The sequence below is a fragment of the Lissotriton vulgaris genome, chromosome 5 (genome assembly GCF_964263255.1).
Source record: "Lissotriton vulgaris chromosome 5, aLisVul1.2, whole genome shotgun sequence".
NCBI lineage: Eukaryota > Metazoa > Chordata > Amphibia > Caudata > Salamandridae > Lissotriton > Lissotriton vulgaris.
In genome coordinates, this window is record NC_141693.1 from 374231431 (window position 1) to 374257177 (window position 25747).

The 25747-nt window shown below is 44.3% G+C and overlaps 1 protein-coding gene across 1 annotated transcript in view; it reads left to right on the plus strand.

Annotated features, from left to right (window-relative positions):
• CHD5 (chromodomain helicase DNA binding protein 5) overlaps nucleotides 1-25747 on the plus strand; it is a 1029381-nt gene that overhangs the window by 619958 nt on the left and 383676 nt on the right. Inside the window, exon 26 of the mRNA XM_086921723.1 lies at nucleotides 12106-12280. Within this exon, the coding sequence (XP_086777849.1) occupies nucleotides 12106-12280 (175 nt within the window). The remainder of the gene's footprint in view (nucleotides 1-12105; nucleotides 12281-25747) is intronic.

Consider the following 25747-nt stretch of genomic DNA (forward strand, 5'->3'; position numbering starts at 1 on the left):
TTAAGCTTTGAAAAATTTGCCACAAAAGGCAAAGAGATCTAGGAGCATGCAGGTAATCACCTCCTTGCAGTTCTTGTTAAGGAAGTCCAGACACAACCAATTCAGGTTGACTCATATACTCGTGTTTCCTTCTTTTTCTGTTTCTGTCTTTTTCTTCTTTGCCTTACCACCACCTTTCTTACACTATTTATTTCTATAGCTTTTTTTAAATATTACTAGTCTTTAAAGATTTTTATTAGATCTCTAATATGTGCAGAGGGGTTATAAAAGCATCTGCAATGTTTTTCTGTAATGCCAAAGTGCCCTAGGGGTGGATATAGCAGGCACACATGCCTGTAACACATCTTTATCATTTGAGCAGTACTGTGTTATTCCATGGATTACTTACCAGTAATCTTTATTACTCTGATTCTTCCTTACTCATACCAGCACTTACTTACACAAGTAATGTGCCAGCATTACAACTATATATTCACCCATTCCGAATCCCTTTTTCACTTTCCATAACTCCAAGGCACCTCCTCCCAGAAGACTCCTAATGCTCTACCTCATTTCCTTTTCATAGCAAGCCCTCCAAAGAAGGCTGATAAGGATGAGGAAGTAGGGAGGGAGAGAAGTAGGGTCATAAGTAAACGGATGAGTAAGGAGGAATCGGAGTAAAGACTACCAGTATGCTACGGCGGCCCCGCCATTAGGGCAGAGGAGTGTCGCCCCCCTGCTGCAGTGCCACTGCAAAGGAAAAAAATAAAATGGTATTAAAATACATTTATTACTATTTTATTTTTACTTTTTCCCAGCCGAGCCCTGTTTGGGGGCGGGGCCACCACTGCTGACTGCCAGCAGGGTAGTGGTCCTCACTCCACCTGTTTACACTGCGCAGGTCATTTTGACCACTGTCTTCCGATGGAAAGCCTGACTTGCGCACTGTAAACCTTTCCCCCTCTCTAAGACAGTTAGGTGGAGAGCAGACACAGACCCATCTTGCCCGAGGAGCCTCGAGGCAGCCTGCTCCAGCCAATCTTGAGGCTACTTTCATGCTGCGCATATGCAGCATGAAAGCAGCATCAGGATTTGAGTGGAGAATGCCACTGCTGCATTCAGAGCGCCAAGGGACTCACTAACGGAGGATGCAAGCCAGCAGTGGTGAGTGAATTTTTATTTTTCATTTTAACCACTTTTCAGTCTCGCCTCCACCTTAAGAGCTATCAGTCATAGTTCGTTATAAACACTGCTAATAACGATCCATGACTGACAGCCACACGTGGCTGGTACCCTCAATATTTGGGAGGTTGCCCTCCCAAATGTTTAGTGTACCAGCTACCACTGCTAGCAAGTAATAAGGGAATTACCTCCTCTTCACCTTACTCATCCCATTCCTTAAAGACACAAGGTAAGCCGAAGGAGAAACACCCCTCATCAGCCAAAATAGAACCAACATGAGACCTTGAATGCTTAAAGGAAGGGTGTGAATTTTAATAATTTAGTCCCCGTCCTTGTATAGTTATGTGTCTGTGGTCACGGTACACAATTCCTTAAACTAACATTTCAGCAATTTAACATCTCCATTATAGAGACATAGAACTCTTAATAACTGAAGAATCAAAAGACAATTCAGACACCTGCTCCACGTTTAGTCCATAATGAGTAATAAATGTGGTGGGGGTGGCAAACATGGCTTCTTTGCATACATCTATGCCCAAGAGGTAGTCATTCTCTAATAGAATGGGCTGTAATTGCATGAGTAACTCATTATCACTGACCTGCTAGGCCACAGAAATAACTGTCTTGACCCATCTTTATAGGATGAATGAAGACGGCTTCTCTCCCCTCTTTATTAGGCCAAAGTTAACAAAAAGACTATATGAACTTTTATAGTCTGACGATCTCTTTAGTTAGACTGCTACAGCCCTTACTATATCTAAGGGAGAGGAGTCAGCTTGTGAACGTTTCTCTGATACTAAGGAGGTAAGAACTATTTCTGATCCCCTATGAAACTTAGAACTGAGCTTCGAAATGAATTTAGGATCCAAGAAAAGGCCTCTCCTATCATCATAGACCCTTAGATAAGGGTTAATGCATACTAATGCACCATATTTCCCAATCCTCCTTGCCCTGGTTATTACAATGATAATCAGCACTCTCATGTAAGAAATGTCTCAGGTATTGAGTCTACGGGCTCAAACAGCAAAATCGGGAGGTATGACAATACCTTAGGAAGATCCCATGCTCAAACAGAATGTTTAACCTTTACTTGTAAAATTCGGACTGACGCCTCTAAAAGATCTTGTATTAAAGGCTCAATAGAGGAGAGGTCACCCCTGGGACATCTAAAAAACCTAATAGCTGCCCTTTGCAATTTAAGAGTAGCTAAATATAAGTCTTTTTCAAAGCCTTGATGTACAAACTGCAATATCTCTGAAGCTGAGGCCAGGATTGGTGATATAGATCTAGAGATACACCAAGAATTAAAGGATGACTAGTGATCATTATAGGCTTTGTTTATTGATCCTGTTCTAGAGGCCTGCAAAGATTTAGAAACAGTGTCTGCTAGTTCCTTATTTAGGAAACTCCTCCCTCTCAAGCTACAGACGTTTAGTCTTAAACGGGTCAGGATCCCCATGGAAAGAGGAGGATGGATCAGAAAAGAGGGAGACAACAGAAAGATCCACCTTTCTTCACAGGTAGGTGATGAAGTATAGGAAACCACAAGTCTCCTTTTCCAATATGGTAGGACGATCACTATTTCTACTGATTCCCTCTGTAAGCCTGCCAAGAACCTGGAAATCAAAGTAATTGGGGGAAACACATAAAGCAGCCTCTCCAGCTAACGACTGGACAGAGCACCCACCCTTGCTGAGGCTCCTGAAACCTCAACATAAATTCCAGGAGCTGGCCATTGTGCATATTTGCAAAGAGGTTTACAAGGGGAACTCCCCCACCTGTGGCATATTACCTGACAAATTACAGGTTTCAGGGCAAATTCCTGGGAACATGGAAAGAGCCCACTGAGGTAATCCGCTTGTGGGTTCCAAGTTCTTCTAATGAAGATGTCCCTCAGCTGTAATAAATTGTGCTTGCCACACAGGCAGATCCGACAAGTCAGCTGATTTAGAAAGGAGGAACCTGTTCCAATCTCGTGATTTAGGTAGGACACGGTTACCCTATTGTCTGTCCCTATCACTAAGGCTCCTCTCTGGCCTCCAGGAAGAAAACCTATCAGAGGGTGGTGTTGAATACTGCTCGTATATATATTCCAATCTCTGGCATGGCGGCAATTGGAATTTCCCTCAGTTGATGAGAAATCTGAAGCTCTGAAGTATCCTAATTTTTACATATGTATCACTCAGGACCTGTTCCTGAGATTGAATCTGAATCAAAACATGGCCATGGTAAAGATGTATCATGATACCCTGAGAAGGTATCACGCCTAGGACTGGGGTCAGAACTTTCATGAAGAATATGAGGGAGGTTTTGAGTCAACAAGGTAGAACTTGAAATTACCAGTGTTGGTTGTCTATGGAAAACCTGAGATACTTCTAGTGGGACAGAGAGACAGGAATGCGGAGATATGCTTCCTAAAGATCTATCTTTGTCAGGAAGTCCCCCTTGGTAATAAGTGGAATCCCCTTCTCAAAGGGTGTTTATCTTGAGCATAACTTGGGAATAAAGGTGTTGAGAAATCTGAGATCTATTGCCATTCTGTATTTCCCAGATGAATTTCTCAGTAGAAATACTGAGGAATCGTATCCCTTCCCCTTCTCCTGTCTGACGACTTAAATGATGGCTCTTGCCTCAATCAGTAAAGAAACTCTCTCACGCAGAGATCTCCTCTTCTTCCTGTCCAACAGATAAATTGTCCTTATGAAATAAGGATGTGAAAATTGAGTGTTCATGGAGAATTCATTTTTCCAGCTTCAGAGGTAGTGTAAAGTACAGGAGACGCAATTCATGTAAACAGGCAGTAATACATAATGTTAAAAGTTTATAAGTTGATAACATACGCAAACACCAAGTCTTTATAATAATATCACATAGTGTTACGGAACCTTATAACAAGCTTTAAAAAAAAGCAGTCACAGCCAGGATTGTATGTTAATTTTCCAGCATTTGCAGTTTCAAAAAGGCTATTTTACATTGCTTTAATTTCCAGCTTTTTAGTATGGGCAGCAAAAACTTTTTCCTGGAAATGACGATAATATTTACAAAATAAAGTGCAGTGCATCGTGGTTAATCTAGAAGTTTCATTGCATGGACATATTGGATGGAGTATTGACCAATCATTAATGTCAGGAAATGTAACCATCCTGTAAAAAGAGCCATAGTGAAAACGAGACAAAAGCAATTGTGTAAAGCCACTCTCTACACATATTAAATAGGGTTGTAAACCTGGACAAGTGGACATCGGCTCATTTGCCATAACCGATTTTTTCTCTTTCTCAATGAGCCACCGCTTGTTTTCCAAGTAATTCATACAATGTGTCTTAAGGGATTTCTAGGGACACTTTCCAGGCTACTAGGATGATAAAAGTATTCTGGGTGACCGATCTCACTAGACAGATTTTTTACATAGTTAATCCTAGGCAGGTTGGACACCCCATGCAGTTTAAGGCAATCCTTAATTATGTCCCTGTTAAGTCCCATCTCTAACAACACCCATATCTTATGCCATAAAAGCAAGGGAGTGGTCTTTATAAAGTCAGAAATGTAAGCTATACCAAGTTCCCTATGGCAACAGTAAGTTGAGGTCAAACAGGGGACTGCCAGAAGGTAGCGCAAAAAGCCATTTTCTTGACCTTGAATTTGGTCCATGGGTTCTATGCCCCAAATGCCTGCCCCATATGTCCCTGTGGAAATGCATTTTGCCTTATAAATTGCCATTAACTCCGGAACAGGTCTCCCGCCTAATTTTTTCGAGAAGTTAATTACAGCACCTTTAGCTCTCAAGAAGATCAGGCTTCTGCTATTCAAGGCCGCTTTCCACGATCCCTTCCTATCAAAGGTTATCCCTAGGTAGGAAAATGTGTCCGTGCTAGCAACTTTCTTATTTTCAATAAAAATGTCACAAGTCTTTCTAGCTTTTAAACCACAGCTCATAGTAAAAGTCTTAGGGCCAGATGTAGGTGGGCATTTACCGGCCGGTAACGGCCGATTTCGGCCGTTACCGACCAGTAAATGGGTGTTTGGGATGCAGGGGGCCAATTTTACCGATTCGGTAAATTTACCGAATCGGTAAAATACCGAATCAGTATTTTTACCAATTCTGTAACTTTAAGATGTAGGTGGGACTCTTCTGAGTCCCAAAGGCCTTTCAGATTCTGTATTTTACCACCCAATCCAATTGGGTGGTAAAATACCGAATCCAGGTGTGCATGCACACCTATGCCATGTGACAGACAGACATGCCTTAGGGCATGTCTGTGTGCCACATGGCACACATGCCTGTATTTGGGGTGCTAGAGGGTGTCAAAGTGACACCCCCTGCACCCTTGCTGGAATCGGTATTTACCGAATCGGTAAATACCGATTCGCTAATGCCCATTGATTCCTATGGGCTTCAATGCCCATAGGAATCAATGGGCATTACCAAATCGGTATTTACAGATTCGGTTAATACCGAATCTTAACGATTCGGTATTTACCGATTCTGTAATACCTACATCTCCCCCCCCCCTCCTCTATTTTACCACTTCTTAAATACCGAATCGGTAAAATTCGGTATTTATGAAGTGGTAAAATAAAATTACCTACATCTAGCCCCTAGTGATGTTCACCTTTAAGCTCCGCTCTGACATGTAAGCAGCAAACTTTGCCACAGACCTTTGCAGACCCAACTGAGTCCGCAACATTATAACCGCATCGTCTCCGTACAATAAAATCGGGACCGGGAATCCCTAATCATTGGATAATCATGCTGTTTCTCAGCCAAAATCTGTCCTAGGCGGATGTATGACGTTACAACGCATACTATTACAACTACCTACCGTTACAACGCGACCATTACAACGCATACCATTACAACGCATAGCGCTTTGAGGTGCTGGATAGTGGTAAGTATAATTTACTATTCTAACTCCAGTCCCCGTGGACCCTAGGGAAGGTGTTGGATAGTAAATTATACTTATTCCCTATCCTAGAGCGCCCCCCAGCGCAATGCGTTGTAATGGTATGCGTTGTAAAAGTCGCGTTGTAATGGTAGTGCGGAGTAAAAGATGCGTTGTAACGGGTGTATACCGTCCTAGGCTGTTGATATAGAGAGAGAAAAGCAGAGGGCAAGAATGCACCCTTGCCTCACGCCTCTTTTAATGAGAAAACTGTCTGAGCATTCTCCCTGTTTCCCATACCGTACTCTTGCTCCTGCCCCCCTGTATAATTCCTTTATAAACGTTATCAGGGATAGATCCAGATCTAAATCTTTAAGAGTATCCCACAGCATGAAGTGTTTTACACAATCAAAAGCAGAACTTAAATCTACGAAAGTAAGAAAAAGTTTGCCCTTCTTAGCTTTGGTGTATTTATCAATGATCAGAGACTAATTTGGTCCCTGTTCAATGGTGCCTACGCCTGCTTGAAAGCCATATTGAAACATTGATAGCACTCCAGTCTCCTCAGCCCATATCGCGAGCTTGTTTAAAAGGACCCTGCCTGCTATTTTCATATAGGCATCTAGTAGTGATATCGGACGGTAACAACTGGGTTAATTCTTATCCCCTTTCTTATATATGGGGATCACGATCACGTCTGCCCAGGTGGGAATTAACCCATAACGAGTGCAACACATAAGAACATTGGTTAGGAGGAGAACCCATAAACATTCACCGGTATACCATCCAGCCCAGGGGCTTATCTTGGAGCACTGTCATTAATTGCCCTGGTGACTTCCTTCATGGTGATATTAATCTCTAGGGGGAAAGAACCTTGGACTTCCTTATCAGCTATGCTAACCGCGGCTGTCTCTGACATATAAGCACCAGACGACTCATCCATTTAGAGTCCAGCAAAGAAATTCACCTATTTTTCACCGCTGATCGCCATATCAATGGTATTTATCTCTCTGTCATTAAAAAATAGGGCATTAACAGCTCTCCAAAAGCCGGTGTTATCTTTGGATATGCATGCCGCGTTTAGGGCCTCCCATGCTTCCCTTTTTAGTGTACTCCTACGTTTTCTTAGTGCCAACCGGCACAGCGAACTTGCCTGCCTAAGTTCGTCCCTAGATCTCGTTGCTTTATTCAGTGCCTTCTTTAGGGTAGTGTGGGCCTTTGTACAATCATTATCAAACCTTCCCTTAGAAGATTGGCATCCCTTACGTTTTTTCCTTGTTAACAATTTTCTGGCCTCATCTGAGATCTTAAGGAAAGCATTAAAAACATCTCTGTCCTCCCTGCCATGTGAAAGACATGTCTCTATGTCCTTAATTGAATTGGTAATCAAGTGTACTAGGAATGCCTCAGGGTCGACTTTTTCCCATTTTAACGTGTAACCATTAATACTAGTGAGGCTAATATCAGGGGTATATTGTGAGTTCCTAACAAGTTTTTCCTCTGACCCTGTTCGCAAAAGGGCCAGACATATTGGATAGTGGTCACTCATTAGATTATCAAATGTCTTTCAGGAAAGGATGTTACGGGAGTACCTTCTAGATATTAAGACAAAGTCGATAATGGAGTTACATCCCGTTCCATTAAACGTTGGTTAGGAGGGGATAGAAGGTGAACACAATTTGTTCGCATAGCCAAGATCAAATTGAAAGGCTATGTCATTCAGCAATTCTCTTAGAGATGTATGTGAGAAATGTGTGGGGGTATCTGCCTTGTTCATCCCCAGACCGCAGATGGCTTGAAGGCTAAATTGACACAAGGTGCAAATAAAATCACCCACCCAGATGATGAAGAGGTCTCCTTCTGCCACTTCTAACAGACTTCTGCTTGTAATAAAAAGGTTGAGTGTGCTTCTGTGACTTGAGTAATTTTTGAAGCACCTCTTTAAGTTCCTCTCCCAACAACCCCAGTATAGTATCTCCAAGAGATCATTTTTCTGAGTGTCGTCCACTCTCCAGCTTCTTAGATACTAACAATTGCTGCTCCTGCTAACACCATTGCGGAGGTTCCTAGATTATCGAGCAACAGATCCGATAAGTACGTGGCTTGACTCTCTATACTTCCCACACATTGTTAATAATCCTCACCCTCTTGAATACTGGAGGACAGAGTCTGGCAGTACTTAGTAATGGATCAGGGAGGTTTAAACTGCATAGCCCCCCAGACTTATTACTAGGTTGAGACCCGCATGTGATCTTTTAAGGACACTCTCTACTTTCTTGTCGACTGGGTCAGACGATGTCACATCCCCTGAAAGCAGGGAAGGTGTCCCAGTGAGACTTACCAAGAAAGGGTTCACTGTTAAATACTGAGGAAGATTTTGGCAAGACGGTATGGTCCCCGTGTAAGCCTTGGCACAGTAGCACTGTCAAGATCTTTCGACACCCTCTTTTAAAAATGTATTTCTGCTGAGATGATTGAAACCTTAGGAATGAGATATGTACACAACTGACAGAACCAATCACTACTAGTTCCAGGTTGGTCTTCCTCTATATGTAATTGAAGGTTGAGTGAGAGTTAGGAAATCATTGGTTTGTGATCCTCCCCCTGAGTATATTTCCCTCTAAGTGTGGGAGAATCTGCTGCAAAATCATCTTCCTCATCATATTCAGGATGTGCCCAAGAGGAAGCAGATAATGGAGAGGACACTGAGAAAAGTGATTTCTCTAAAGAACGGGGAGATGCAGGAGCGGGAGAGAATCTATTTCGGTGACGATTACAAGCCTAAGACACACTCTTTACTGCGTTCTGGAGGTCCCTTTCAGAGACTAAAGGGGACTAAGATCTCTTATCCCTTGCTGCAACTCCATGCAGATATCTGCTGCCAGGTGAAGAAGGTGTATTATGGTGCCTTTCTAACTATGCTTTTCCATGGTGAGAATACACAGGTGCAGAACAAGAGAAGCAAAAAGCCAGCCAAGTTAAATAGTGCCTAGATCCTAAACCAAGGTAACCAACAATATGCCTGCATGAATTACTCCTTACAGTGTTTTTACTTTCATTCTTCTACCTTTTATTAAAAAAGATTACAGCATATGATATAAGTGTACTAAATCTAGGCAGTCTGCTTAAAAAAGTGAAAGACTGCTACAAGCTCCTGAGCAGGCCAACTGCCCAGTATAAATGCCAAAGCTCCGCCCAACCTCTTCAACTCGTGGCTAAGAAGGGAAGCAGGTAGGACAGCTGCATCCTTTTATTACCAAACTTACCGCAGGACTACATGCTGCCAGACCTTTATATGCAGGCCGATGCCACCTGCATTTCATACGCTGGCGCTGATCCTGGGGCACAGAATGCCAAGTGAGATGGTACACCGCCAAGGGCTCCAGACAGGCTGGTGCACTGCCAGTTGTCTTAGAACGGTGGACAGGTCGGCCGCCTGGGGTTGCAGACCACTCAGTGGCCCAACGTGCCACAAGCAGCCTTATAAGTAAAAACCTCACCAACACACTGTGCAGGGTGGATAGAGGAAAAGATCCAGGCCCTGCTTACTAAATTACAGGAAAAATAAGCCAGAGAACTGTTTATGCACCGCATGCTGCAAACGTGAATTAAGCGTCACCCCAGTTCTTCAATTTAAAAGGTTGCGCTACAAAGAATCCTTACTGGACACCAGAACAGTGAACACATTTCCTACCTTAAGCATGTGAGATTCAGTGCTTAATTTGTAAAAAAAAAAAAAAAGTGCCAGGCCTCTTGTCAGGAGGCCACTGCAGCTTTCACCTCACATTGCCCCTGCTATGCTACCAATTAAACGCAGAGGCGGCCCCTCCGCTATGGCAGAGGAGCGTTGGCCCACCTGCCAGCGGCCAAAAAAAAGGAAACAATAATGAACCCTTGTTGGTTATTGTTTAATTTTTTTCGCCTCAGAACTGAGGCTTGAAGGCAGGGCCAGTGTGACGACAGGCTGGAGAGGGAGCCCAAATGTTGGGCACGGCTATTCAGTGCGCATGACGGCTTGGCAGGCGTCTTAGGCCACCAAAACCGTCATGCAAACTGAAGCTCTCTCCAACCCGAGCGGCATTGCCGGGTTGGAGAGAGCAGGCACAGGCGCCCAGTCTAACTGCAAGCGCAAATCATCGACACTCAGGCTAATCCTGACGCTGCTTTCAGCTGCAGGAAAGCAGCATCAGGATTGGCCGCAGTGCACTCTGTGAGTCTGTGTCTGCAAAAGAAAGGGGCTGCATGCGGCGAGGCAGGTAAGTGCTTTTTTAAATCTATTGTATGTCCGTTCGTTCTTCGACCTCTCTCCCCCCTCTGCCCCTTCACTCAATCCACACACCGGCCCCTACAAATGATAACAAAAACACAACTACTAACCATCACACTTCTACAAGTGTGACAATTCGAACTATTTCAGGCCCCAGGCTATTAAAAAGTGGCTTGGGTGATACACAATAGTCATTTTTGATGTATATTGAATTAATAATCAGCTGTTGCTGTGGTCATCTTTAAATTAGCCAGAAAATGCCACCTTGTGGCAGACTGTCACAAGCGCCGGTGTTGCCAGTGGAGTACCAGTGCCGAGCATGAAACCACCGGCTCAAATTAAGCAGTGGAAATTCTCCCACCTTCCCAGTAAGAAAGGGACTCAAGCACCCCTGCAACAGCAGAAAGTGGTCTTGCAGCTGTCTTAAAAAGCCCTCGAATGTAAGAGCACAAAACGACGGCAAGCGAGGTAGAGGTGATGAGTCTTATGAAAGGAGCTCACTTTAAATTATTGGACTGAAACAGCTTTGAAATGAGAGAACAAATGGCAAAAATGCTGAACACATTACTTATGTAAGCAGGGGCGGCCTTAGGCATTTGCAAGCTGTGCACATGCACAGGGCCGCCAAACCCCAGGGGCCACCACGCCAATATATATCCTTAATATAATAATACTCTGAGGATGAATACATATTTGCTTCGCTGCCCCTGGCAGGGATTTGGTGGCCTCCGCCTCTGTTTCAATTTCAAACACCCTGATCCCCCCACTTCACTGGCCTCCGCCCCGCCCGGACCCCCTCTTCCGGGGCCCCCTACCTACGCTCCCTGCCCAGGGCCACCATGAGCCTAGAGCCGCCCTGATGTAAGCAGGGAATCGGACGAGTAAGGTGGAGGAGGTGAAGGTTAATTACACCTCCCAAACAAATGAATGTAAAGTAATTTAAAAAAATGCTTCATTAACACAGCTAATGCGCAAACCTAACACACCTGTTTCACACAGAAAAAAACACTTACTGCTAATCTACTAACTATTAACTCTAATCTTGGGTTTCGAAGTAACGTGCTACTCGCAGCAAGGCACTTCAACACCTTGTCAGGGTAAGTAAGGGCTATATAAATGCAATTTACCATTACGATATTTGAGAAGAAATGTTTGCTACAAAGCTAAATGTTCTGCGGTAATAATGCATTGTGTAATACTGAAAATGTAAAGCAATCACTATTCACTAATTCCAGGTGCAAGTAACCTCGTCAAATATGCTAGTGGCTAAACTGTAGCCAGAGTTGAATCAGTCATTCTGCATCTTCTGCGCACCAATGAACACAACAATGTTCAGACAATCAAAAAAAGAATATTGAATCACAAATGAAAAATTGCATAGGGCAACTCAACGACACGAGTAATGAGGCGCTAAAGTGTTCACTTCTGAATATTACATTTCATTTTTTGGTTTTATACAGAATGAAATCACTTTAGCTACGGCTTCCATCTTTTGTAGGAGGTTATATAAATGCATTTTCTTTGGGCAAATTAAATGCATGTTTTTTCCTAAATTAGGCACTTATGTGCACTTACAGTGTCCAAAGCTGGCGACTGCTCTGGTCAATTGTACCGAGTCTTTGCAGAAGAGCGCTGTAGCACCACAGCGAGGCCCCATTATCCGAGCGTTCAGCCGCAGCATTTAGAACAGTCGGCTGGGATTCACAGACCAGTCAAAGTGCCTTCCTGCATCTCCAAATTATGATTTTCACGTGGCGCCAAAATTGCTAATCCCTGACTGTGCTCGTTTATCCCCAGGAGGAGGTAGAACGAGAGATAATTAAACAAGAGGAGAACGTGGACCCTGATTACTGGGAAAAGCTCTTGCGGCACCATTACGAACAGCAGCAGGAGGACCTCGCCCGGAACCTGGGCAAAGGCAAGAGGATCAGAAAGCAAGTCAATTACAACGATGCAACCCAAGAAGACCAAGGTACAGTGGAATCAGTGTTTGAAAACAGTATTACTTTCGTCTCCATCGCCGTAAAAAAGTCCGAATCAGTTCTGATGGTGTCTGGTAGACTTTGATTTAAATTTTAGAACATCGATTGGCATCTTTTTTTATGCAGTACATTATAGCAAATAACTTACGTTATACATTTGAAGATACCCTAATTGCAGGGTCAATTTAATAAGATGTATTTCATGAGCATGAGAAATAGTATAACAGGAGTACTCTTTTCTGTATTCTAACATGCCTTTCTAAATCGCCCTTGATATGACAACTCCTTGTTAATAAAAGTGCAGAGTGGACAGTCCCTTCATGTTGTTCCAAATGTGTATGAATATTTCGTATAGCTCTTTTGGGAGGAAGTTGGCAAAGTCATGTAAGTGTACCACGACTGTATACAGGGGGTCTCTTTTACTTGGTCGTACATGGCCTTGTTGATCGACCCCTATGTTTCTCTTAGGGATTAGTCGTGCCTAAAACAACCTGGCACTCAGTATTGAGACAGTTTGTGCTTCCCAGCTTTACCGGGTCCTCCACCGCAGTGGTGGTAGAATGGATGACCCGTTACACAATGTGCGGCAGTGACCAGCTGAGGTTCTTAAAATCAAGAACACCCAATCTGTGCTCGCCTCTGCTGAAGGGAACAGGAGGTGGGAAGTGGTTTCCTGAGACCCACCAGGATGTGGGTGGACCCCCAACAGTGGCGGCTCTTCCACTATGGCGGTGGAGCGTAGCCCTCCCTGTTGAATGCCAGGTAGCTGACAGAAACAGGAAAAATAAAATAATAATAAGACCATTTTATTATTATTTTACTTTCTGCTAAAGGCCGCCAAGTCTGAGCAGGGCGGGCCATGATGAGAGCAGGGGGAGGAGAAGTGCACACTGTAAGTGCGCATGACGCTTTGGCCGGCTGTCTGACGCCATCCAAACCGTCATGTGCACTTTGACCTCTCTCCACCCGAGCCGTGTTGTACAGCTGGGTGGAGTAGAGGCACAGGCTCCTAGGACCTGAGCAAGTGGTAAACAAGCTCGCTCAGGCCAATCATGGCGCTGCTCTCATGACCACCCCCTTTTTCTGAATCGCTCTCATGACAGCAGAATTTTGATTGCTGTCTAAGAGGCTGCTCAGTGTGCGGGGACCGGAGCAGAAGAAGCCTGAGACGGCGTCCAGTAGCGCAGCAGCAGGTAAACGCTTTTTAAAAATGATATACCCCCTACCTCCCCCGCCTCGCCACTTATTAATAAAGAGAGCTGCTACTGGACCACAGTAGTCCTTATAAACCCTTAGGGAGAAGGCCACTGAGTCTACCCTCCTGGTGGGAAGATACCCACACTACCCGCAGCCCAGCACATATATTTCACACTCAGCAGCCCTGTAGGCCACCAGGTTTTAATGACACTGTGAATATTGAATGTCCTGCTTACCCTTTTTTTCTAGTCATGCTAATGGAAAGTTACTAAGGGCCCCCGTTTAGAGTTTAGCAGACAGGATACACCGGTGCACCAGCGTTGGAGTACCCGGTCTATCAAACGCTTGGTTCATCTACCCTGTTTTAAGTTATGCTGACCGCAAGATGTGTACTTTTGTTGTACAATTTACTCCTGCAGCATAAACATTCCTAAGACTGCCCAATGGAATACAGATAATCATAGGATAGTCATCCAGCTATACACCATATTAAGAGTGGACATTCAGCTGTTTTTTTTTCCACTGTCAGCCACTGTCAGGAGTTAGCTGGCGGTAAGGGACATTAAAAATAAACAAGCATTTGCAATGCAATAGGTCTTGCATTTGCATGAGTTTGAACTATTGGCAATGTAAATTACAATGCCTTTTATTTATGTGTTTTGAAAACTTGCAAGCGGTGTGAAAACACGCACTTTGTACTTATAGTTATTGCTTATGAGAAACAAGCCTGGCAGTAATAGAGGCGCAATTACTGCCAGACTTGGTACACTTACAACACAGTTTTTACATCGCAACGCCCACTACAACATATTCCATTACATTGCATGACACTACAACGCATATTAAAAAACAACCTGTACAACGCATTCCATTCCATTGCATACTACCATTACAACGCATACCATTACAAGGCATACCATTGAATTTGAGATAAGTATTGGATAGTGTAGGGGTAAAAACTATTATTCTAACTCCAGGGGGTGCAACAGTAGGGTAAGTGTTGGATAGTGTAGGGGGCAAAATTACTATTCTAACTCTAGGGGTGCAATAGTAGGGTAAATGTTGGATAGTGTAGGGGTACTATGCGTTGTAATGGTATGCATTGTAATGGTATGCGTTGTAATGTCTGCGTTGTAGTGACATGCGATGTAGTGTCATGTGTTGTAAAGGTATGCGTTGTAATGCCTGCATTGTAGTGACATTGTATACAAGTATCAATTTACATGCGTTGTAAAGGATGTTGCGATGTAATGACTGCGTTGTAAGTGTAGTGCGATGTAATGACTGCATTGTAAAGGTTGTTTCCCAATAAAGGGAGTCATAAACAGACACCAAGTCTGCAGCTACAGGTTTTTTTTTGTAAAGCACATAGGAATGCATGCAGCTTACTGAAATACCAAACACACATTAAAAACGATATTGGCGGTGTAAGATGAACTGATTTGGAAAGGGGGTAATTTAAGGAAGCTTGTAAGAAGGAAGCATGCGCCAGACAGAGATGAACACTTGCACTACTAGGGCGCAACAAAAACACATTATCGAGTATGGCAGGCATTGTTGCAAGTGAATGACTTAATTTGAAAAGCACCCTGTCTCGACCGAAAAGTCCAGTAAAAGCTGCTATTCGAGCTATATTATGTTGTAAGGGGTAGGTTCTCAGTGAAAACAACGCAAAAAAGTATTCAACACAAATAACTCTAGGGCAATATGCACGTAGAGTTTACATTGCAGACTGTTGCCACGGGCTACACTTAATGGAAACCACATACTATGCTCTACAGAGAATGCACTTCTACGTGTTACAGCTTGTGTCCATCTTGAAAGAATGGGAGATCTGTTCACTGGATGGTGAACAAACGCATCATCAACAAATGAGTTTCACTATTTTCCAATGGGAATGCCATAAAGGGTGAAAATTAGAAAGATAATTGCCCAAAACAAGGAGGAGCGCTCCTTTTAGAGATATGAAACATTATGTTCTTGCCACCCTAATTAGTTCCCTCTTCCTGCTTTAAGTTGTATTCTACAAAGCAGAGGGGGAAAAAACGATCTAGAGCAGCTCCCTGTTTGTACGTCTCACATGGACCATTCACTCTTACAGCGTGACTGTCTATTGCATTCAGGCTCAAGTAATAAAACGTAAAGTGAAATCAATTTTATATAAAGTACTTTGGAAGTTTCTTGTCCACCAACCAACAACCTGCCCCACACACAATACCAGTGACGGGACGACGTTCGAAAAATTTCCTAAAATGAAATTCAGCAGAGCGTAAGCCACAGTTGGCAATCCAGAGATAGACAGATAAGCGGGAATCCAAGACAGCGCTACACACTTTAAAAGAAAGAGTTCCACCACACCACAGCAGAAGAATCAAACTGTAAGGAAACCGTACTTTACTGGTACGCCTCAGCCTGAAGGGAAGCAAAACCAACAAGTTAGGAAGCAGCATAGAAGGACAATGGAGGTAACCAATGGTAATTACAGGCAAGAAAAAAGTCGGTATTATTGATTACTGCTGGTCTTGCAGACAGCACATGCGTGCTGTAGCTCGACCTAAAAATGACCCCCACAACTTGGAAAAAAACTTCCATAGTGTTAGGGCCATTACTTTTTACTTTCCATAAAACAAACACTCACTTTAAAAATTAGTTTTTGGAAAATAAAAAAGATGTAAAAGTTTGATGTAAGCATACATCACTAACAAGGGAGGCACACCAAACTTTTAAATGGCTGTGAATGAACTGTTGGGACACCGAGTAATACAAATCAGCAGATTTCACTGCAGTAAACTCGAAATTTGGCATGAGGAGTAAAGGCTGAATGGCGGACATAAAGTCCTCCTCAACCCTGACTGCCTTGATTCTATCCACCAACCTCAAAATCGTGTCCTAGCTTGTGAAATACCTCGTTTTTCCTGCCCCATGTCACAATGAATCCATATTGGTAGGCACTATTCCTACTGTAATAAGGGCTATATCGCTGTCCCACTCTTTCCCTGATTTTTTTCAAGTCTGATAGGATTGTAACCCTAGGACATTAGCTCTCACAACTTTTCTGTTTGTCATTGGATCGCTGGGGACAGTTCAGTGAGGGCCACAATGGACCTACCAGTTGTGACTAATTATGTTTCTTATCTTATTAGACAACGGGGTAAATGTGGTAACACACATGATCACATCGCTGGTTTGTGGCTCCCTTGTCTCGAGTAGTCCCTGGCGGTTATTATTCCTGATGCGTTTCCTCACCTTCCGGATAACATCCCTTGGGTAGTCCCTTTCATGTAGGTTGTTGGCAAGCGAGTTAGCTTGGGCATCAAACTCTTATATCCTGCTACAGTTCCATTGAATCCTCAAGAACTGGCCATACGGTAGGTTTTCCCTAAGGGCTTTGGGATGGTAGCTTTTAAAGCTGAGAAGACTATTGCAATCAGTGGCCTTCTTGTAGGTGGTTGTGTGAAGGTAACCATCCTCAAGGCTGATGAGTAGGTCCAGGAAGGGAATAGCCTTATCACTGGATGTCCTTGTGAAGCATAAATGGGGGTCCCTGTTGTTAATCCACTTGTGGAACTTGACGGAAGTCTCCTCAGTGCCTCTCCAGAGAATGAGGACATCGTCAATGTACCTCTTCCAGGTAATAAGGTTTTCCTGGAACAGTTTGGTGTCCGTTAAGATGTTGGTGGCTTCAAAGTGCGACATGTACATCCCCGGAAGACTAGGTGCAAAAGAACTACCCTTACTGGTGCCCTGTACTTGGTGGTAGGTAGTGGTTCTATACATGAAGAAGTTGTTTTTCAGTGCAAGGGTGATAACATCAATAATGAAGTCGACCGGCGTGATGGTGGGCAGGACCGCCTCGCTCTGTAGGTTTCCCACTACCTCAATGGTAGCATCCTGAGGAATGTTGGTATACAATGCCTCTACATCGTGTTTAAGGAGTAGGTTGATTTCCTCCATGTTGTCATCATTAATCTCCTGGATCAGATTGAGGACATCGCATGTGTCCTTCAGGTATGCCGGTTTTGCCTGAACCAATGGTCGCAGTAAATGGTCACTGAATTGACTGAGTGGTTCGAGAAGGGAGCCTAAGCCAGATACAATAGGGTGGCCCGGTGGGGGGACAATGCCCTTATGAATTTTAGGGAGAAGATAGAAATATGGCATCTTGGGATTCACGTTCACCAGGAAGGCCGCTACTTTTGGGCAAATTCATTCCTTGGTGGCTGCCTCATTCACCAGGATCCGAATTTGTGTGAGGAGTCGTTCCATTGGGTAAGTATCAGGTTTTTCATGATACTGAGTGCTGCTCAGTTGCCAAGAACATTCATTTTCGTAGTTCTCGATGTCAAGGATAACTATATCACCCCCTTTGTCTGCAGGCTTGATGATGAGGGCTTTGTCATCTTTAAGGGTGATTATGGCGCAGTGGAGGTTTTTAGACATGTTGTTGTAGGTGGGTTTGGCTTTCAGTTGGTTTGCCTCCTTTAATACCACTTTTTCAAACATAAGGACCTCGCTGGGGACCATGCCAGCAGTGAGGGTGAATTTGGAGGGGGGGTCTGAGTCCCGAATCTTCGCACTTCGGTTTAGTAGTATCCTTAAAGAAGGATCTGAGTCTTATCTTCCGGAACAGTTGGTGAAGTTCCTCGTTCATCCTGAAATTGTCTTCTTTAGGGGTTGGTACGAAGCCTAAACCTCATCCTCATCCCATATAGGCCAGCACGGACACTTCGCTCTGCTGACGCCTCTCTGCTTGTTCAACCACGGTGCAGACTGGCCACAGTAGGTGGACGTGCCTTTTCATATCTGCTCCCTACAGCCTGGAACAAGCTGCCAATTGAATTACGGAAGGAGACTAATTTGTTGGCCTTCCGAAAGAAACTAAAAACAGTGCTTTTCCAGCAAGCATGAGGTAATCTGTAACCTTTTTATGAACAGTTATCCTCCACAGTACTCGATGTTTGGACCCTGATAAAGCGCTTAGAGACCCCTGGGTTATAACGCGCTATATAAATCGAAATAAATAAATAAAATAAATAAACCCATCTCCAGGGCAATGACTTCATCAGTATTGAGTTGCCTTTTAGAAAGGTTGACAATTAGGTTTTTTGGTGTGTCTTGCTCCTTGTTGTTCTCGGATAGGTCTCTGTGTCTTGCCACTGTCCCCGCTTTTCCCTCCTCTCATTCCTCTGCCTCTGCCCCTGCCTCTGTTCTGAAAAGGAGGAGGAGGGTGATGGAAAAAAGGCTACTGGAACCCGGGTAGTGGACTCGGGTAGGCTGGGTACCACATGGGTCCCTTGTGGGGGGTACGGTTGGTTTAGATACCCATACATAGGTGGTAGCAGAGGGGGTGGGAGGGGTCCCTGTTTAATAGAGTTCCTCCCCCAGCTTTGGTTTGGCTTCTAGAGTTGCTGTTTTCGAATTTCGTAGTGCACCATGCATCTCAAAATGCGATGCAGCGAGCGCTACGAAATCCGTTTTATTTATTACATTGTTTACTTACCTGCAATTATCCATATTCCGTTGTTTACCACCCCCCACCCTGCCCCTCCCCCGCACCCCCTCCCTGACCCACCGAACTCCCTCCACGGGCCGCGGCTGGAGCTACACAACTCTTCAGGGGCTTCCACATCATTTGCTCCAGTTAGACTCCTTCCTAAAGTAACAAGAGCACTTTCCAGAGTGTATTCAAAGATCACTTACTCCTTCCTACTTTTCACAATCTGCGAGAGTCTTGCAAGATCGTAAATATTTTTTAAATAAGAAATAACCTTCCACTCATCACAGTGCTTATCTTATACACACTTCCTCTCAAAAACAAAGACCACAATATGCATTCCTAGTAGTAGAGTGTATTAAGAACTCATCTGTTCCTTTTTACTACTCAGCATCGGGCAAGAGTCCAGCAAGATCATAAAAATTAGTTACAAACAATATACTTTTAATTTCTTTGCAGTAGTTATGCCTTACAAACATCCTCTCTAAATCTAGGGAGAGAGCATATCTTTCTGCTGGCTCCTTATATACTTTTAAAAACTTTTTTTCACAGTAAACAGTAATGGCTGCCATTTCATTTCTAAAAATCCAACAGCCAGCACTCACTTTCATGGATTTTCCAGGAGCCTCTCGCTCAATTACATGCCTCTATTTTTACACTTGCACTCTTGTGGGACAATTGCTGGCAAAATATACAATTCTGTTCTTACCCTTAATATCTCAAAAATGGATTTACAAATCACAAAAAGCACAATCTGCGGATCAAGAGCTAGCTTCCTGCCGAATTTGGTGTAATTCTGTGCTGTCGTTTTTGCTATAACCTGTCCTAAAGAAGTCTATGTAAAATGCATTGTGTTCTTATGTTTTGGGAACAACCTCTTTTCCTCGAACCCCCACTTGACGGATCACCCTGGAACTTTCCAAGAAGGAGCTGAGGTGGATAAACAGTTTTGGGGAAAGTTTTGTGAAGATTCGTCAAATAAGGCCAAAGTTATTAGGAAACCAAAAACGCTTCATCTACGGAAAATCAGACCTAGATATGAACTCCTGCTTCAGATTACATACAGGTACCGCCACCACTGGAGTCTTCTTTAAGCGTTGTAATGGCCTTGTTCACACATGGTCGTTTGATTAATCACAAAATTTTCCCCCCAAAAATGACATAGTGAGTCTTCTTCTGCATGGAAAGTTTCTGGGTGATTCATCAACCGGGCGCCGAGAAAAAGGGTGGTAAAAAAAAGTGTGTTTCCCATGTTAATTTCCATATGAGCTTTAGACATGCCTGCAGCCCGAACCACTGGACAGAATTACACAAAATTTGGCAGGAAGGTAGATTTTGGTTTGCAGATCACGCATTCAGTTATACGGTGTAAATCCGTTTAGTAGTTTTTGGGGAATTTAAGGAATTCAATAAGGATATTGTGATCGAGACTAATTTGTGAATAATAACTAGCTTGTGCAGGGAAAAGCAGAGCTCTGATTAGCTGCTAACCCTTCAACCAGGAAGTGTTCGCAGCCATCTTGGGACTCAGCTTCAGCCGAATCCCCAAAAAACTTTAAAAAAAAAGAAAAGGGGGCAGGGCAGGAATACCCTGACTCCCATGCCTTGGTCTCCTGGCAAAAAAAAAAAAAACGTAAAAAAAGAAAAGAAAAACAATTTGCTGCAAATCTGAGAAATTCATAGCAAAAAAAATAAAAAATAAATTAAGTGTGGGCTCCCGTGCTTGTTTTCAAAGGGGCCCCTGGGTAGGCCAGGTCCCAGGGGCATTTTATAAAAAAAAGGAGGGGGCTGCATAGGGCTGCCTCCTGAGGCTCTTTGAGGTGCAGGGACCACCACCTCCCTAGATTTTTGTTTTTAATAAAGGAGGAGGGGCCGCGTAGACCCCCTCCTGGGCTTCTAGATGCCCTAGGGACTACCACTTCCCTGGGGCAAATAAAACAATTAGCGGGTATGTGTGGACCCCAGCACCATCACCTCCCTGGGACTTTCTTTTTATTTTAGAAGGAGGGGTCAAGGCGGCCCACCCTCCTGGGCAGTTCTTGGCCCCAGGGACCACCACCTCCTCATGGCAGCCCATGCAAACACAGGGAATAAAGGTCAGAAAGGAGAAGAAAGAGACAAAATAGAGGTCAGAAACTAGAAGAAAGAGGAAAAATAAAGATCAGCAACGAGCGCAAAGAGGCAAAATAAAGGTTATAAGTAAGCAGAAAAAAGGAAGGAAAAGAGAAGGACTCTAACGAGTTTCAGGTAACCACAGTCCCTTGGAAAGTTCAGAGGCTGTCTTTGCCAGAGGGATGAAGATCTTTAAGGGCCCAGGACTCTGGTACAGCAGGCAGTTCGGTCTAACCTGGTCAGAAGTACCATGGGTTGTGGGTGCTGGTTACTGGGGTCACGGTCAGCAGTCTGGCTACAGGTGTGAGGCAGGGCAGGCCATCACAGGGGAGGGGATCGGGCCAATGTTGTTGCTTTACACCATCAACGCCAATGGCCAAAGGGTACAGGCTCTCAGGAACGTGGCTATTTCTAGCATCAGTCGTAGTGCTGAGAGGATCCCTGAGTTGATGGAGGCATGCAGGAGTCAATTCCACTGGACTAGGGAACCAGCACGCCTGGGATGCTGCAACATTTCTTTCAGTGGTGAGCCCCGGCAGCACAGAGTGTTCCGGTCCTCAACCACTGTGGTTTCTTTAGCACTGGACGCTGGGGACTAGAGCCTCTAGCCTAATAAGAGGTTCTTGGCAATTTTCAGAAGGCTGGAGGGTTCTGGGGTTTCTTGGAGGCCTCACAGGTGTCAGGAAGAGCAGCAGGGTGCAAAAGTTGAGTCTTTAGCAGCAGTGGGATTTGTGCCAGTTTCTTCTTCGTCGGAATTCAGTTCTTGGACCGCAGCAATCTTTTTCCATCGTCTTCTTGTGTCTACCAAGAAGCTGCCGAAATACTGACTTTAGAGGCGTTTTTAGAGGAGACCAGCTAGTAGCCAAGAGCCTCTTTATGCACACCCCACATGGGGGGTGGGGATATCCTGACTCCTATTAACTACTATCCCCATCCCCAAGATGGTGGGTACTGAAAAGTGGGGTTTCCATCACCTGCCCCACCTGAGGGGTGGTTCGGGGGAAAGGTAGGCCCACCTCCTACTTTACCTAATTGTCCCACCAGTCCTTCCACCAAAAGTGGGGCAGGACTGGGGGGATCGCCATCTGCTTTTAATAGCAGGGGCTGGGGGTAGGGTTCAAAGGCGGCATAGTCTTTGAAGTTCTTGCTTCTGCCAAGGCATATCCTGCAGGGGGGAAGGTGTGACCGCCTCTGCTCAGAGCAGGCTTTGTCTCAGGATCCAGCAAGGCTGGCTCTCTACCCAGGGGTCCAGGTTTTTAGCCAGACTGGTGATTGCAGGCTGACTAAAAATAGACAGGGACCACACAAGTGATTGGTAAGGTGTCATGGGGACCCTCTGAAAGGGTCTCCAGTGTGAATTTATTAACACATCTGACACTGGCTTCAGCAAGGATTTATTAAGACAAGATGTTTGGTACCAAACATCATAGAAATCAGTGAAGCTATCAAGGAGCGAGGAAACTCATGTTGACAAGCATCCAGCCCATGTACTCTTCATGGCCTCCCTGTTCACTTACAATATCTCAGAATAGACTGGACATTGTAGAGGCATATCTGCTCATGCTGATATGCCAACACATAGGGTATAGTGCACCCTACCTTAGAGCTCAAGGCCTTTTGTAGGGGTGGTTTACCTATATCCTATGCACTGTAAGGGTGGCATGGCACCATGTTTACTCTTCGGTTTGTCCTGCACCTGGACACGCAGCCTGTGATAGCAGCACAGATGGGTCCAGGTGAGGGATCCCTAGGCGACCTTCTTCCGTCCTTATGCTCAGGTACTGGGGGTGTACCAATTACTAGGGGTTTACAGTAGAAACAGAAGGGGTACCAATCCTGGTACAGCTTTAGGGAAAGGAGATCTAGCACTGGGAACCTGGTTAGCTGGGACTCAGTGCGCTTACAGTTCGAAATTACAGCAGACATCAGGCAAAACGTGGAGGGCTAACCATGTCAAAAGAGGCACTTTCCTACAAACCTGAACCAACAACTCCTTTTGCCTTGAAAAAGCCATTGGTGTCCAAGACACAGGGGGCAAAACATGTGCTGGCTGTCACTGTCGTAAATGAAAACAAGTCCTTTGTCACCAACAAAAAATCCAATGAAAAAGAATAAAAGCACCACTAGACCCATGATGGTCAACTGAAAACAAATATTGTTTGATTTAATTTAGTGGTTGTCACCGTTTAATTCAAGTGTTCCAGTACTGTTTCATTTAATTGGAAATCTTTTACTTGCCGCATTTACCACGTAGGCTCCATGCTTAAGCTAGGGCTGTCTATCGCATACTTTCAAGTTAATATTGAGGTATGTGTATTTTAAAATTTTAATTTTTTGTACAGCTTTTCTATAGCACAAACTTGTCCCAGCGGCATTAGAATGATTTACATGAGAATGGGATTACATTACACATTTTTTAGGCTTGGAGAGATTAAGGGCCTTATTTATATTTTGGTGGATGTCAAACATTGTGGACAGCCTGCCTGCCATTTTGCAAGTGCCACAGCCTCTACCACACTTGTAATGCAGCAGACAGGAAATCCCCCATATTGACCCCAGAGAATCTCCCATTTGCAAAACTCAAAATAAGGCCCTGTGTGTTTTAACCGAGAACCACAGGACTTTACATCCTGGCCGATTAGAAACTGGCTCCTCAGACCCACGTCGTTAGACCACATCTTCTCCCGTATAGAAGGACACATTTCAAAATAGGTATTCTGGCAATGTGTCATCCGTCTCCATGTTCCACCTCTGTGATGTATCAGTAACTAGGCATTTCCTTCCTTTCTCTGCTGCAACTGTGAATCTGTAGGATACGTTCAGCTTTTTGGTGCCTGGAGTTCTGCTTTTAGTATCCGGGGCCATTTCTGTGTAAATGAAGCCATTTCGTAACAGATTAGCGCGCGTGCCCTGCCACGCACCTGCTGCTGCTGCAGGAGCCGCGCGAGCATGTAATCCAGCCTATCATTTTCTGCTTCTGATTAAACATCTAAATTAGAACTCCAAACGTGATTACAACCTTTAGGCGATCTGATGAAATGTACTTCCATGGGATGAGGCAAACGTATGCTTCTGCCTAATTGCATATCTCAACAGCTGTGCTCCTATTTCATTTGTATGCAAAAGCAATAATTGAAATGTGAAGCAGGCTTCAGTGAAAGAAACTTCCACTGTCGGGTGCTCGTTCCCGCTGCCAACGTAAAGTTTCCGACGCCAGTTCTCTTTTAAGTACTGCCTCCGAGTTGCCTGTAACTTGCAAATGTGCCCACCTGCGTAACAACTAGGCCGTTCCAGATTCGAGTGGATAGGGGATATCATTGACATCAGCTAAGCAATTTACTTTAATCACTTCAGAGTTGTGGGAGGAAAAAAGAAAACAAATTGGAACACATTTCAGTCGCAAACAGTCCTGTTTTGTTCCCTGTTTGACCTGGCATCTTTTGGCGTGGTTTCCCCTGTTTTTTTTTGCCTCTGACCTTCTGTTTTTGACTGAGTGCTGCATTTCGTTTTTGCTGGTGTTAGGACTCCGGGCACTTTACCACTGCTGACCTGTGCTAAAGTGCATGCACTTCCTGTCTGAAATGGAATGGTATTTGGGTTCTCAATGATTGGCATATTTGATTTACTAGCAAGCCCTTAGTACAGTGCACCATGTGTGCCCAGGGCATGTGAATCAAATGCTACTAGCGGGCCTGCAGCACTGATTGTGCAGCCCACATAAGTAGCCCTGCAGTCTCAGTCCTGCCACTGCAGCATCCCATGTGTCCAGATTTAAACTGCCCAGGGGTGGCTCCTCCGTTATGGCGGAGGAGCGTCGCCCCACTGGTGAAATGCGAGAACATAGAAGAAAAATAAAATGACAATAAAACTGTTTCATTGTCACTTTATTTTACACTAGTGATCTAGGTCATGGCGGGCGTGCCTCTGTGTCAGCAGGAGGGGTGTGGTAGAAGGCACCGACATGTGCATGTTTATATCTTCAGGCTCTTCCTGGGAGATTTCAGTGCTCAGTACACAGGCTCCCAGGCCCCATGGAGCATTACACAGGGCCCCTCTGCCCAATCCCATTGCTTCTCTCATGCTGGGATCAATTGCATGAGAGAAACGCTTGGATTGCGTAGAGTCTGAGAGCCTGTGCTCCTGGGGAAAGTAGTACCAGGAGCAGCGAGGTGCAGCGCGCGAGGAAGCAGAAGAGTGCAGGCTAGACAGGGAGCAGAAGAACGTGGGCCAGCAGCAAAAGGTCAGTGTTAAAAAAATGTTTTTCCAGCGCTGCCCCCCCAAGTTGGATCGGCAGTAGCGGTTGCTTTAACTGATGTTTTGATGTGGCAAGTGCACACCTTTTGTTACAAGTAAGGCACCTCTAAGGTAGGCCCAAGGTAGCCCTATGGGCAGAGTGCAGTGTATTTAAAAATTAGGACTTGTACTGTGGTGTTTTACATGCCCTGGTAGTGAAATACTGCAAATTTTGTTTTATCATTACAACAAGGCCCATTTCTCCCATAGGCTATCATTGAAGCTGCCTTGTAACATCTTACAAGTGTATCTTTCAATTGGCAACTGATAGAAAATTGGAGTTTTGGGTCTCTGGAAAGACAATTTAAAAATACAAATTTTAGTGTAGTCGTTTTTGAAATTTCAGGTCTGAAAATACCAC